The sequence below is a fragment of the Chaetomium tenue genome (genome assembly GCF_020726465.1).
Source record: "Chaetomium tenue strain MPI-SDFR-AT-0079 chromosome Unknown F5144scaffold_1, whole genome shotgun sequence".
Classification (NCBI taxonomy): domain Eukaryota; kingdom Fungi; phylum Ascomycota; class Sordariomycetes; order Sordariales; family Chaetomiaceae; genus Chaetomium; species Chaetomium tenue.
Window position 1 is genome coordinate 4,498,332 of NW_027117329.1, and position 11,280 is coordinate 4,509,611.

The 11,280-nt window shown below is 56.0% G+C and overlaps 3 protein-coding genes across 3 annotated transcripts; 2 read left to right on the plus strand and 1 right to left on the minus strand.

The window, feature by feature from the left end:
• The first annotated feature begins 63 nt into the window (after positions 1 to 63).
• F5144DRAFT_58345 (uncharacterized protein) lies at positions 64 to 2,839 on the plus strand. The gene is made up of 7 exons (XM_066789560.1): positions 64 to 653; positions 744 to 777; positions 900 to 1,085; positions 1,160 to 1,214; positions 1,295 to 1,528; positions 1,597 to 2,427; positions 2,483 to 2,839. The coding sequence occupies exons 1-7, from the start codon at positions 535 to 537 to the stop codon at positions 2,686 to 2,688; spliced, it is 1,665 nt and encodes a 554-aa protein (XP_066649034.1). The 5' UTR covers positions 64 to 534; the 3' UTR covers positions 2,689 to 2,839.
• Positions 2,840 to 3,861: 1,022 nt separating this feature from the next.
• F5144DRAFT_58348 (uncharacterized protein) lies at positions 3,862 to 4,413 on the plus strand. The gene is made up of 2 exons (XM_066789562.1): positions 3,862 to 4,032; positions 4,117 to 4,413. Exons 1-2 carry the CDS (start codon positions 3,981 to 3,983, stop codon positions 4,314 to 4,316), a joined length of 252 nt encoding a protein of 83 aa, XP_066649035.1. The 5' UTR covers positions 3,862 to 3,980; the 3' UTR covers positions 4,317 to 4,413.
• A 1,128-nt stretch (positions 4,414 to 5,541) lies between these two features.
• F5144DRAFT_58744 (uncharacterized protein) lies at positions 5,542 to 10,328 on the minus strand. Its single transcript, XM_066789840.1, has 6 exons — positions 9,228 to 10,328; positions 9,132 to 9,164; positions 8,249 to 9,075; positions 7,917 to 8,183; positions 6,350 to 7,849; positions 5,542 to 6,291 (listed from the first exon to the last, which is right to left on the minus strand). Exons 1-6 carry the CDS (start codon positions 10,012 to 10,014, stop codon positions 5,830 to 5,832), a joined length of 3,876 nt encoding a protein of 1,291 aa, XP_066649036.1. The 5' UTR covers positions 10,015 to 10,328; the 3' UTR covers positions 5,542 to 5,829.
• Positions 10,329 to 11,280: the final 952 nt, after the last annotated feature.

Below are 11,280 nucleotides of genomic sequence, written 5' to 3' on the forward strand. Positions count from 1 at the left end.
CCCTCGCGAACAACCTCTGCTAAACACCACAACCTCCCCCTCTCCCGGCTTCCGTTTAATCAAACTAGCCAGTCAGCCAGTCAGCCAGCCAGCCAGCCAACCCAATAAGCCACTTGCACTTCGAAACCTCGATTCTGGCCCTTCGAGATCCGCATCTTCGGCCGCGCCCACGCCCACGCCCACGCCTCCCGGGTCCCGAGGACATCGCACTGTAACTTTCAGGTCGCAAAAAATACGCCACAGCTTGCCGCACGTTGCGAATCAACCGGCGAACGAGAGACGCCGCAACCGGGAGCAGCAGGCCCGAGCAGTTGCCGGGCCATTCGTCAAAAAAAAAAGTCTTTGAGCCTTGTTCAAAAACGAGAAGCTTGTGTACTTGAAAGGGAGGCGCCCGTCAGTTTGGTATTTCGGTATTTCCGGGCGCTGAAGCCACTCGGCCGTGGCAGCGCACCATCCCGGTAAACCGCGGTCTTGGTCCCAAAGACCCGGCGCACGACGGCCGACCAAGAAACGCGACTCGGGGCACTGGTGCAGATGACTCAATTACTCGGGACCATCTTAGGGGAACTGGGTATTGCCCAGTATCTCGATGTGTTCCTACAACAGGGATTTGACACCTGGGAAACCATCCTGGACATTACCGAATCTGACCTGTACGTGAATCGGGAGAGGTGGCGTCTGGGGACCAAACTGGGAGGTCTGGAGAGGCCGGGATTTTATGCTGACTGCGTTCTCTTCCGCAGCGATGCATTGGGGGTGAAGCTGGGCCATCGACGGGTACGAGTCCTTCTCACTCCCCTCCTCCACGCGCCCACAACACAGCACCTGGCGCCGCCGAGGCCGGCGCGCGCACGCACCCCCCGAACGGATCACATTTTGCTGACGGTGGTGACCCACAGAAACTCCAGAGACGGATCGCCAACTCCCGCGGAATCGCACCCGAAGCATCGTTAGTGTCGCCAACCCAATCACCCGCCGACGACCTCAAACTCCAGGAGACGAGCGGCACCGAAGCACCGACGGCGGAGGGCCGGGAGACGATCGGCGCCACCGTCACGAAGAGGAAGTACCGGCGGCACCCAAAGGTTTGTTTGTCCCACCTCTGGCGGTGTTGGGGGATCTGCAAGCACGTTGATCCAGCGCTGACTGCGTGAACTAGCCGGATGAAAATGCGCCGGAGCGCCCCCCCTCAGCCTATGTGCTCTTTTCTAACAGTAAGAAAGCCCCCGGGATGTTGTCCGTCCCTCTACCAACCCGCGAAACAGTCGCGCTAACCATTAGCCTCGCATTAAAGAGATGCGCGAAGAGCTCAAGGGCCGTAATTTGAGCTTTACCGAGATCGCCAAACTGGTTGGTGAGAATTGGCAAAGCCTAACCGCGGCGGAAAAGGAGCCCTTTGAGTCGCAAGCCCAAGCCATCAAGGACAAGTACCTGAGCGACCTCTCCGAGTACAAAAAGACGCCCGAGTACCGAAAATACATGTCCTATCTCCAGGAGTTCAAGGCCAAGCACGCCTCTCCGTCACAAGGTGTGTGCGAGTTGAGTATGACAACCGTTTTATCATCGCTGTTTTAACAGACCTTCCGGGCGTTGCAGACAAGGATGCCTCGAAAAGAGCAAGACTCTCCGAGTCTAGCGGCCAAAGTCGAGCCAGCCCTAGCTCGGCTCTGACAAGGACCAGTCGGAGTGGGAGTGGCGCAGACAGTCGTAAAGGAAGCGAGCCACCTATCGCCCGGCAAAGGGTCGAGTCCATCGCGTCCATGAGCGATTCTCAGTACTCGAGTTCCTTGCCCCCCTCAGCGTCCATCACGTCCCCCGAGGAGTCCCTGCTCTCACCCGCCGAAACCCACTCGGAACCTCGCTCACCGACCTTCAACCCGGATCCGAGGGACCCGGCGTCATCACTGGGGCCTCGCCATTCCAGCCAGGGGGATGATCAAATCCGAGAGCAGTTGGGCACGCGCAGGCACCTCCTCCCACCACTCTCTGATGTGTTCGACCGACAAGAGCTTCCAGGAATACGCCCCCCGAGCGAACTCAACAGCTATCACTTTCGCATGGCCCGCATTGGTGGCAGCCAGGGCCCCCCGCCCGGCCAAATAAGCCTTGATGCACGCTCAGCGCCACCGTCGACAGACGGCAATGGTCACCCTTTGAGCGGGAACTCGTCCTCAAACCCGCTTTTCAGTCACTCTCGGCCCCAGGTTGACGGCTCCTTGCCGATACACGCACTCCTAACGTCCAAGCAACCTCCAACGCATCCTACTTTCCACAACCATTCCCCTCTTCACAACCATCAACATCCTACCTTTCACAACAACCAACAACAACCACAGTTACATCACAACTACCCCTACCACGCCGACCCAAAACCTACGCTCGTGCATCAACCGCTAAATGGTGCAGCTGGCCCTCCCGCAGTCAACGGTACGTCCCCTATCAATTCAGATGCTCATCAAACCTTTGTTGACATCTAGTCAAGGTTACCACCACCAACCCCCACCCCTCCTCCCACAGGATCCCCCTCCCGTCAACGGGCACCAACACAACCAGGGCTTCCCCTCACAAATACGACAAAATCCGCCACCTGTGGCCGGGGCACCGCCACAGGAGAAGCCGCTTCCCAATTTTGACGGCATGAGCGCCTTGTTGCAGGCAGGCGAGATCGTCGACCGCCGTACGCATTGATAGCGATTCCGTAACGGGCGCTCCCGGTGTTTTGTCATATCTACAACTCTTATTTAACTTGTCATACATTTGACTTTGTTTATATGCATCATCTTTGGATACCCTTGAGCGATGTGGTTTTTTTTGGATGCTCTTTTGTTAAGCTTTTTGAATATGTATCATGTGAGGAGATTGGGGCTTGCCAGCTTTCTTGAATATAAAGCAAAGCCAGAGACGAAGGAGATGAAGAGCAAACAGCCCGTTTTTGCGAGTGGCGGGCTAAATGTGTGTGACGCAATGGAGATCAGCATTGCGGGCTTGCTTAGGGGCCAAATAGGAATACAAGGGAGGCGGGACGACGCGTGTTGCCGTCCAAAGCGTCGGAGCTGAGTCCGGAGCTTGGGTACAACCCAACCTGCAAATCTCCAAACGCGCCAGGAAACGTAATTGCCGAGGGAGAATGTTGAACATGACGTACTCGATAGCTGTCATGTGTGGCGGGTACGAGGGCACGAGCGTTGCCATTCCACCAGCCCATCCACTCTCGCCCCCTCCCCCCCATGTTGAGCAAGTGGGTAAGTATGTACTTGCCCATAACCCGATCGCCGACTCCTTCCCAGGTCTTCCTTAGGTGGGTTAGGCGGACTTGGAGTACAGGTCGGGAGGTATCAGGTAACAAAGTCGTAACTCAAAGACAACAAACAACATAGTTGACTTCAAAAACCCATTCGTCATGACCTCGAACTAAACGGCGAGTGGCGAGTGGCGAGAGAAATGGCAACCACTACCCAGAAGGCGGGAAACATATTGAATCTCTCGTCGTCGACCCATATATGATGAATGAATCATACGCCCGCCCCCTGGGTTGATCTGTTGCCCCAGTTACTTCAATGTTAACCATACAGTGAAGTCGAAACCCAAAGAGGCTAGGGAGGTTAGCGCAAGCGGTAGAACGAATAGAAGGTTGTGGGTTGGGACGAAGGGGAGATGGGACGAGGGGGCAAAAAATACCCGTTTTATATCCCACGTGGGTTTCTCCATCGTCAACCCTAAGATTGACGTCAAACAGGAACATCGCCACGCTGGCGACCAATATGTACCCAAACACATACACTGTACACAGTACGTAGGTGAAAGCGTGGACGTTTTTATACTTGCCTGCCCTCAACGAACAACCGAATGTGGTATGATGGTGGCTTGGATCAAGAATTAGGTAATCACCGCGACTTCACTGCAACTCACTCAAGTTGCCACGCCACACACAACTCGCAAAAACATCGCGTTTCGCACCACTCCACTCACCGTTAACTACAATGGGTCGCTCATATCAGAAAAACCCGAGCACCACCTCAAACACTCCAGTCCGTAAGTCCAAAGTCGCAAATGCAACCCCCCCACACCGATAACCCCGTTGGTCCCCGTAATTGAACCCTTCTTGGTTACCTATAGAATGGAAAGACCAAATCCGCCACAAGTACTGCGGTGCCCTCGATCACGGTCGCGAGGGTAAGCCCAACAAGGTCCACCGCTGCGAGGCCTGCCTCGCCGTCAAGGCCCGCCAGAGCAAGTTCCGCGACGGACCCGGTGATATCAAGCTTGGGAGGAAGCAGAAGATGAACTTGAAGTTTGGCGGTGGCGAGGAGTCATAGATAGGTAGTCGCACAATGGGGGTGCGTCACCTTACCTACTTAGTTAGGCATTCATTCTCCCAATCACTCACACAAATCCGCTCCTCTACACGACGGATCTCATCTTTCGCGTTTGAGGCATTAGAACTCCCCTTTCCCCCACCTCCCCCCTCTTAGGTTCCCCGCCCGCGAATCTGATTTCGGCAGAAAATGCCTACCTTACTATTCTCCCGATTCTCCATTGTTTTCTTTGCATAAGCGGCATGTACTTAAACAAACAAAACCCCCAGGGCTCTTTCGCTCCGGTCCGGCCCCACCCGGATCCGCCGATGGGATGGGGCCTGGTGTTTTGTTCCCCGGGGAGTCCGGGTGGGACGGGCCTTTTAAGGGATCCCGGGGGTGCATACAGTTCATATGGTAGTAGCCTTACCTTCTTCACACTCATAGGAGCTGGCTGCTTCAATCGACGTGACCGTGTCGTCAGCGACCCCTCATCAGACGACAGGGCCACCCGTGTTAACGCGTGAAATAACCACAGTCGTAGAACTGTGGACGTGGCTACGAAGGTTTCTGGCCGAGTCATCTCTCCCCCTGTGAACAAGACAGTCATGGCGCCACCAACCATCTGTGGTATTGGTTGATGTGCGTATGTGAGAGAGAGAGAGTGAGGGAACGTGTACCTAGGGGCTGCATTCCGCTTCAATAGCCCTGCTCTAGTCGTTGAACGGCCCTGTCGTAGTTGTCGGAATGGTTTGACTGTAATCATTAAAGTGGCCCTGGGGCAGTTGTCGGATGGGGCTGTATTAGGAATGTTGAAGACCCCTTCTGTAGCAACTGCGGTTTAAATGCGTTGGTTGGTGCAAAGTACCCGGCACTACCAGCAATCGATGAAGGCGCTTGCATAACTAAATCATTAAACATGAGGGTTTGGGAGAAAAAGGAGTTGGTGATGCAATAAGTCTTCCTCCTGATTCCGCGCGAGGAACGAGCCTATTCTTGCCGTTCAAACCCGGGACAATGACGGCGGCGGCGGCTGGAAAACAACGAACCTGGCTTGGGGAAAAGCAAACACCAAACAACAGCAAGGCCAAAATAGCAAGACGATCAACAGAACAAGCGAGACGTTTCTAACCAGCTGTAGGTATCACATGCAACGACAGTTACGAAACATAAAGACAGGATCAGTCCAGTCAGGGGTGCCAGAGGTAGGCGTGACGCGCGGGAAAATAAAGGACCAGATGAGACGAAACCACCACAAAATAGCACGACCAACCCCACGGGCCGAGCAGCAAAAATAGCAACCAAGCAAACAAGTAAACACCCCAGACCAGACCAAGCCAGACCCAAACCCGGAACCCAAGACCAGAGCAGACCAGACCGAACCAGCAACCAACTAACGCAAAACCAACATCAGAGCCGAGCCGAGCCGCACTATGCGGCAAAACAAAAGCAACGATCCACGCCCATGTAGGCAAGGCAGACGCACGTGGTACGCTGTACCGCAACAGAAAACCCAGTGCCCACAAAGGTCGGTTTATGCTGCGTGAATGTTTGGTTCCGAAAGGCTGGTACGTGACCGGCTTATGGGATCCTCCTGGTCCGCCGTTACCAACGAGGGGCTGTCGAGCTCGGCAGTCGTAATAGCCCGCGTCGAGAGTGCGGGCCGAGAGGCGCTGTTGGTGGCAGCCGCCGACTGGTACGCGGCCGCAAGCGCGGGGTTATCGCGGCGGCCACTCGTAGCCGTGTCGGCGGTGCGCGCGAGCTCCCGTTCCCGGTTTTTCTCGAGCAGTTGGCCGCCAAGGGTCGCGCACTTGAGGATGGTCTGGATGAGATGGTTTTGCTGCAGCGGCTTGGACAAGTACTCGTCCATCTGTGCCTGGATGCACTTCTCTCGGTCGCCCATCATAGCGTGCGCCGTAAGGGCAATGATGGGTGTGCGTTGGCTGCCTAGGCTGCGTTCGTACTCACGGATCTTTCCTGTGGCTTCGAAACCGCCCTGTACAATGTGTCAGTGACTAGAAAGCTGAGGTAATACCGAGCGCAAAAGCACTTACCATGATGGGCATCTGAACGTCCATTAGGATGACGTCAAACTTCTTGCGTTTGACGGCGTCAACGGCTTCTTTGCCGTTCCCTACCACGGTAACCACGTGGTGGTACTTCTCTAGAATCTTGACGGCGAGCCGTTGGTTCACCGTGTTGTCTTCAGCCAACAGAATCTCAAACGAGCGGGTGTTATCCGCTAGTGATGGGGTGGCCCTGTTCTCCAGAGCGGGCACCATTCCGTTGCCCAGGTCAATCAGCTTACACGGCGTCGTCATGTAGGAGGTGATACCCAGATCCAGGCACGACTTAAGTGACACGTGGACCACCGGTGCCAGGAGGACGATCGGGAGATACTTGAAGTCGTCGACCGAGCGCAGCCTGCGGGCATCTTCAATGGAGTCGACAATGATGACGTCGTAGGGAGCCGTCCCTTGGCCGCGCACCTTGTCAAGGGCCTGGTTCTTTTCAGACTCGACAACGATAGGGAGTAGGCCTAAGCCAGCGAGCATTTTGGCGATATCGCCCCCGTGCCCGGTCCTTCCCTTGTCGATAAAAAGCACCTGGTGGCCCTTGTATGGGCTGAGCTGCTTTGAGATGAAAGCGATCTCCTCGTTCGCCAGTCGGACAATGCAGGTGAAATAAAACTTGCTGCCCTTGCCGTACTCGCTCTTGACCCAGACGTCGCCGCCCATCAGGTTGACCAGCCTCTTTGAGATGGACAGACCCAACCCAGTGCCGCCAAACTTGCGCGTCATGGAACCGTCGGCCTGCTGGAAGGTATCGAAGATCAAGTCGAGTTTGTCCGACGGGATGCCGATGCCGGTGTCGGCCACGATGAACTCGATGGCGTACTCTCCCATACTCCCGGATTGCACAGCTGATGCTTTCTGTATGGTGAGACTGACCTCGCCGTGTTCGGTGAACTTGATAGCATTGCCCACCAAGTTCAGGATGATCTGACGTAACCTGAACGAGTCACCCACGACGTGATCCGGCACAGAGCTGTCGACGCGATATGTGAGGTCGAGGAACTTCTCGTTAGCTTTGACGGCCAGCGTCTTGAGGGCGTTGAAGACGGTGCCCCGCAGGGTGTACGGGATCTCCTCGATGACCATCCTCCTCGCTTCGATCTTGGACAGATCCAAAATGTCGTCTATGATAGTCAACAAGCTGTTCGCCAGCGAGTTGACAATATTAAGCATCTCTCTCTGGTACTGTGTCAGATCCGTGTCGAGCGTGAGCTGGGTCATGCCAATGATGCCGTTCATGGGCGTCCGGATCTCGTGCGACATGTTGGCAAGGAACTCCGACTTGGTCTTGTTGGCCAGCTCGGCCGCCTCCCTGGCCTGTGTGTTCCTTTGAATACTATCCCTGAGGTTGTAAACCATCTGGTTGATCTTCTTTTTCAGTTCGTCCATCTCGCCTGAGGCTTCGACTTCGACGAGCTTGGTGAAGTCACCGTCTGTGGCGGCGTTTGTGATGTCGCCGAATGCGCGCACTTGAGCCGTCTGTCGAGATGTGTCAGTCAACCAAGCCCAAAAGGCCCCGAACCGGCGCAATAGAGGGGCGACTTACTAAGTTGTTAGCCATGGTGTTCACATCGGTTGTGATTTCTTTCCATCTGCCCTTCAAGCCTGCTACGTCGGCTTGGCCGCCCATGATACCGTCGACCCCGACGTCCTTGGCTACTCTTTGCACTTCGTTGCAGAATATGGACAGTCGGTCAACCATGTTGTTGATGGTCTCTTTCAGAATGAGTATTTCCCCCTTGGCCTCGACATCGATCTTGCGGCTCATGTCGCCATTGGCAATGGCCTGTGTGACGGTTGAGATACCTCGCACCTGGAGAAGCGTATGGTAAGTAAAAAAGAAAGCGGTTACACCGGGGGCAGAATCATCTGTCGTACCTGTGACGTGAGGTTCCTGGCCATGGTGTTGACATTCTCAGTGAGATCCTTCCATTTGCCCTCGACATTGTCGACTTGGGCTTGGCCGCCAAGGGTGCCATCTGTGCCGACTTCTCTAGCGACCTTGCTGACCTCGAAGGCAAACGTACCCAGGCGGTCAACCATAGTATTAATTGTGTTCTTGAGGTCGAGAATTTCGCCCTGGACTTCGACCCCGATTTTCTTGGTGAGGTCGCCCCTGGCGACGGCGGTAGTGACCTTGGCGATTTCACGCACTTGGGTTGTTAAATTCATGGCCATACCGTTCACATTTTCCGTGAGATCCCTCCATGTCCCCTGGACGTCGTGGACAGTAGCCTGACCGCCGAGCCTTCCTTCGGTGCCGACTTCCCTGGCAATTTTGGTGACTTCGCGTGCGAATTGCTGCAGTTGGTCAACCATGGAGTTGATGGTTTTCTTGAGCTCGAAGATTTCGCCTCTGCACTCGGCCTGGACTTTCTGGGTGAGGTCGCCCTTGGCGACAGCGGTGGTGACCTTGATGATGTCTCGTACTTGGGTGGTTAAATTGTTCGCCATGGCGTTCACGTTGACTGTTAGTTCGTTCCACATGCCCTGCACCCCCTCGACGTCGGCTTGGCCACCGAGGATACCCTCGGTTCCGACGTCCCTGGCTACGCGCGTAACTTCGGAGGCAAATGTTCTGAGTTGGTCCACCATGGTGTTAATCGTCTGTTGAAGTTGGAGAATTTCGCCCTTGGCAGGGCGTTCGATCTTTTTGGTCAGGTCACCGTGTGCGACGGCGGTTGTCACGGATGCGATCTCGCGCACTGAGGGGAGAGGTTAGTTTTGCTGGGTACCCGAGGCCACTCATCAAGGGGCATACCTTGGTCCGTGAGGTTCTGAGCCATTACGTTCACTAGAATCTCGAATCAGTATGGGGGTGGCCCAGCGTGCGGCAGAAGCGAAAAGCAGGACGCACCGTTATCAGTCAGTTCCTTCCAGGTGCCATCGACCCCTTCGATCTGAGCTTGACCGCCGAGGATACCTTCGGTCCCGACTTCGCGGGCGACCCGGGAGACTTCGCTAGAAAAGACCTGCAGCTGGTCCATCATGGTGTTGATAGTGCGCTTGAATGTTGTGATTTCAGGGTCCATTTCCACGCTGTTCATGCGGACCTTCTTGGAGAGGTCACCACGGGCGACAGCCGTGACGATCTCGCCGATCTCACGCAACGCCTTTTGGAAGGCCTCGTTCGCCTTTTGGTGCTTCCATAATTCGCGCTCCAAGGTCGCCACGCGCTCCTGCTCGATAATGGCCAGAGCCTTCTCCTGGAGCTGCTTCTGCTCGATCAACTGAGCGTTTACGCCGTCCAGTTCCTGGCGCTGGCTATCGAGGAGCTTCGACTGGTCGTCGACGTGCTCCCGCAGGCCCTCGAGGGCCTCGTCGATGAACCCATTGCGGGGGAGGTTGGGGGGATATTTGGGCCTCGGGCGAGGCTTGTCGTCTGCGAATATGCTGTCGGCCGTCTCGTTGGGGGTGTCGGGGAAGACGTGGGTAGGGGTCGAGTTTGCCCGTGCCTCGAGCTGCTGAACCCTGAGAACGAGGGCGGCAAGCTCCCGCTCGAGTTCAATCTTCTCGGCGTTGTCAGGGCCGGGGAGCCTCACGCTGGGACACGCATTGGAAACCGCCGGAGGAGGTGTCGTGGGATCGGTCGCGAGAGATCTGACGACGGCAGTGACGACTGCCAGCGAAGACTCGCCGCTCATAATTGCGGCGGTAAACGGCGTGAACGCCGCGGCGGGGGGAGCGACTCGGTTAGCAGCACTGACAAAAGAAACACGACCGGATGGTGGGGGGGACGGATCGGTGTCGGAATGACTATCGTCTTTGGCGTGGTAAGCGGGTCTTCATGCGGGAGCCTCTTGCAACGGAAATCCGGACGGTCTGATGCACCGGCCTGGTTTTGGACGATGGAAAAGACGACGGGATGGGTTGCAAGATGGCTGGCTGTGAGGCGGATCTGGTGTGGGCGGGTCGCGCTGGAGGGTGTGTCGGGGGTTGCTTGGCGGCGTAGGACGCAAAAACTGCGAGCGAAAAGCCAAGCGAAAAGGCAAGCGAAAAGGCCGAATCGCCCGTATCCGCAGGGACCCTAAGTGAAAGCGGAGACGCGCCGTCTTGGAGCTTTGTTCGCCCCCCCCTCGTCGCTCTTGCCCCGGTTTTCGGAAAGGGGTAAACGGGATCAAAGAGCGAGTCGGACGAACAATAAAAATAACAAAAACACTAGAGATCTCGCAGAATTCGGCCGGGTCGCAGCGGGTTCGGTAGCAGACAAGCGGCCTTTGATCACCTCGAGGGTTGATTGAAGGTTGCAGGGAGAGGAGGAGGAGGAGGGAGGATGGGGAAGTTACTGGGGAGGACCCGTCGGGGCGCCAAGGAGGGGATGGATCGGCGGTCCGCTGCCAATTCGCTGCACCACCGCCCCCTTTGGTGCTTAGCGGTGTCTAGAAATCTGGGTGCTGGTCGGTTTTTGGCGCATCTTGGGATTTACATCGGTTTACATGCGTCCAGCGGGGCGTGGTGGTGGTTGCATCGCACTCTACGCTAGGGCTCCCATGAAGAGAAACGTTCTAGGGGGTTTTGCGAGCTGCAAGGCCTGCATCGTTTGGGAATCAGAAAGTGGCGGTTTGTTGTTTGCTTTGGCCCGTCTGGACTCGAATATGGCGAAACAAGTCTGATAACAGTTGATGGGATGGAGGCTCTGTGACAGGAGAGGATTTCAGGTACCGTTTCACTATCTCTTAGTTTATTTACAATCTGGGTCTTCGGACGGGCAATTCCATCCCCCATTCCTTCCTACTTAGGTGTTCGTAGGCCCCTAGATGGGCTGCCAGGTAGGTACCTACCCGACCGAAGTGCGTGCCACCTCAGGCCACCTCATGGATGATCAGAGGCAAGAACTATCCGGGTTTCATCAGGCAGCGGGGCAGCCGAATCGCGGGGTGGGAAGCAGCCCAAACGGCGCCTGCCGTATG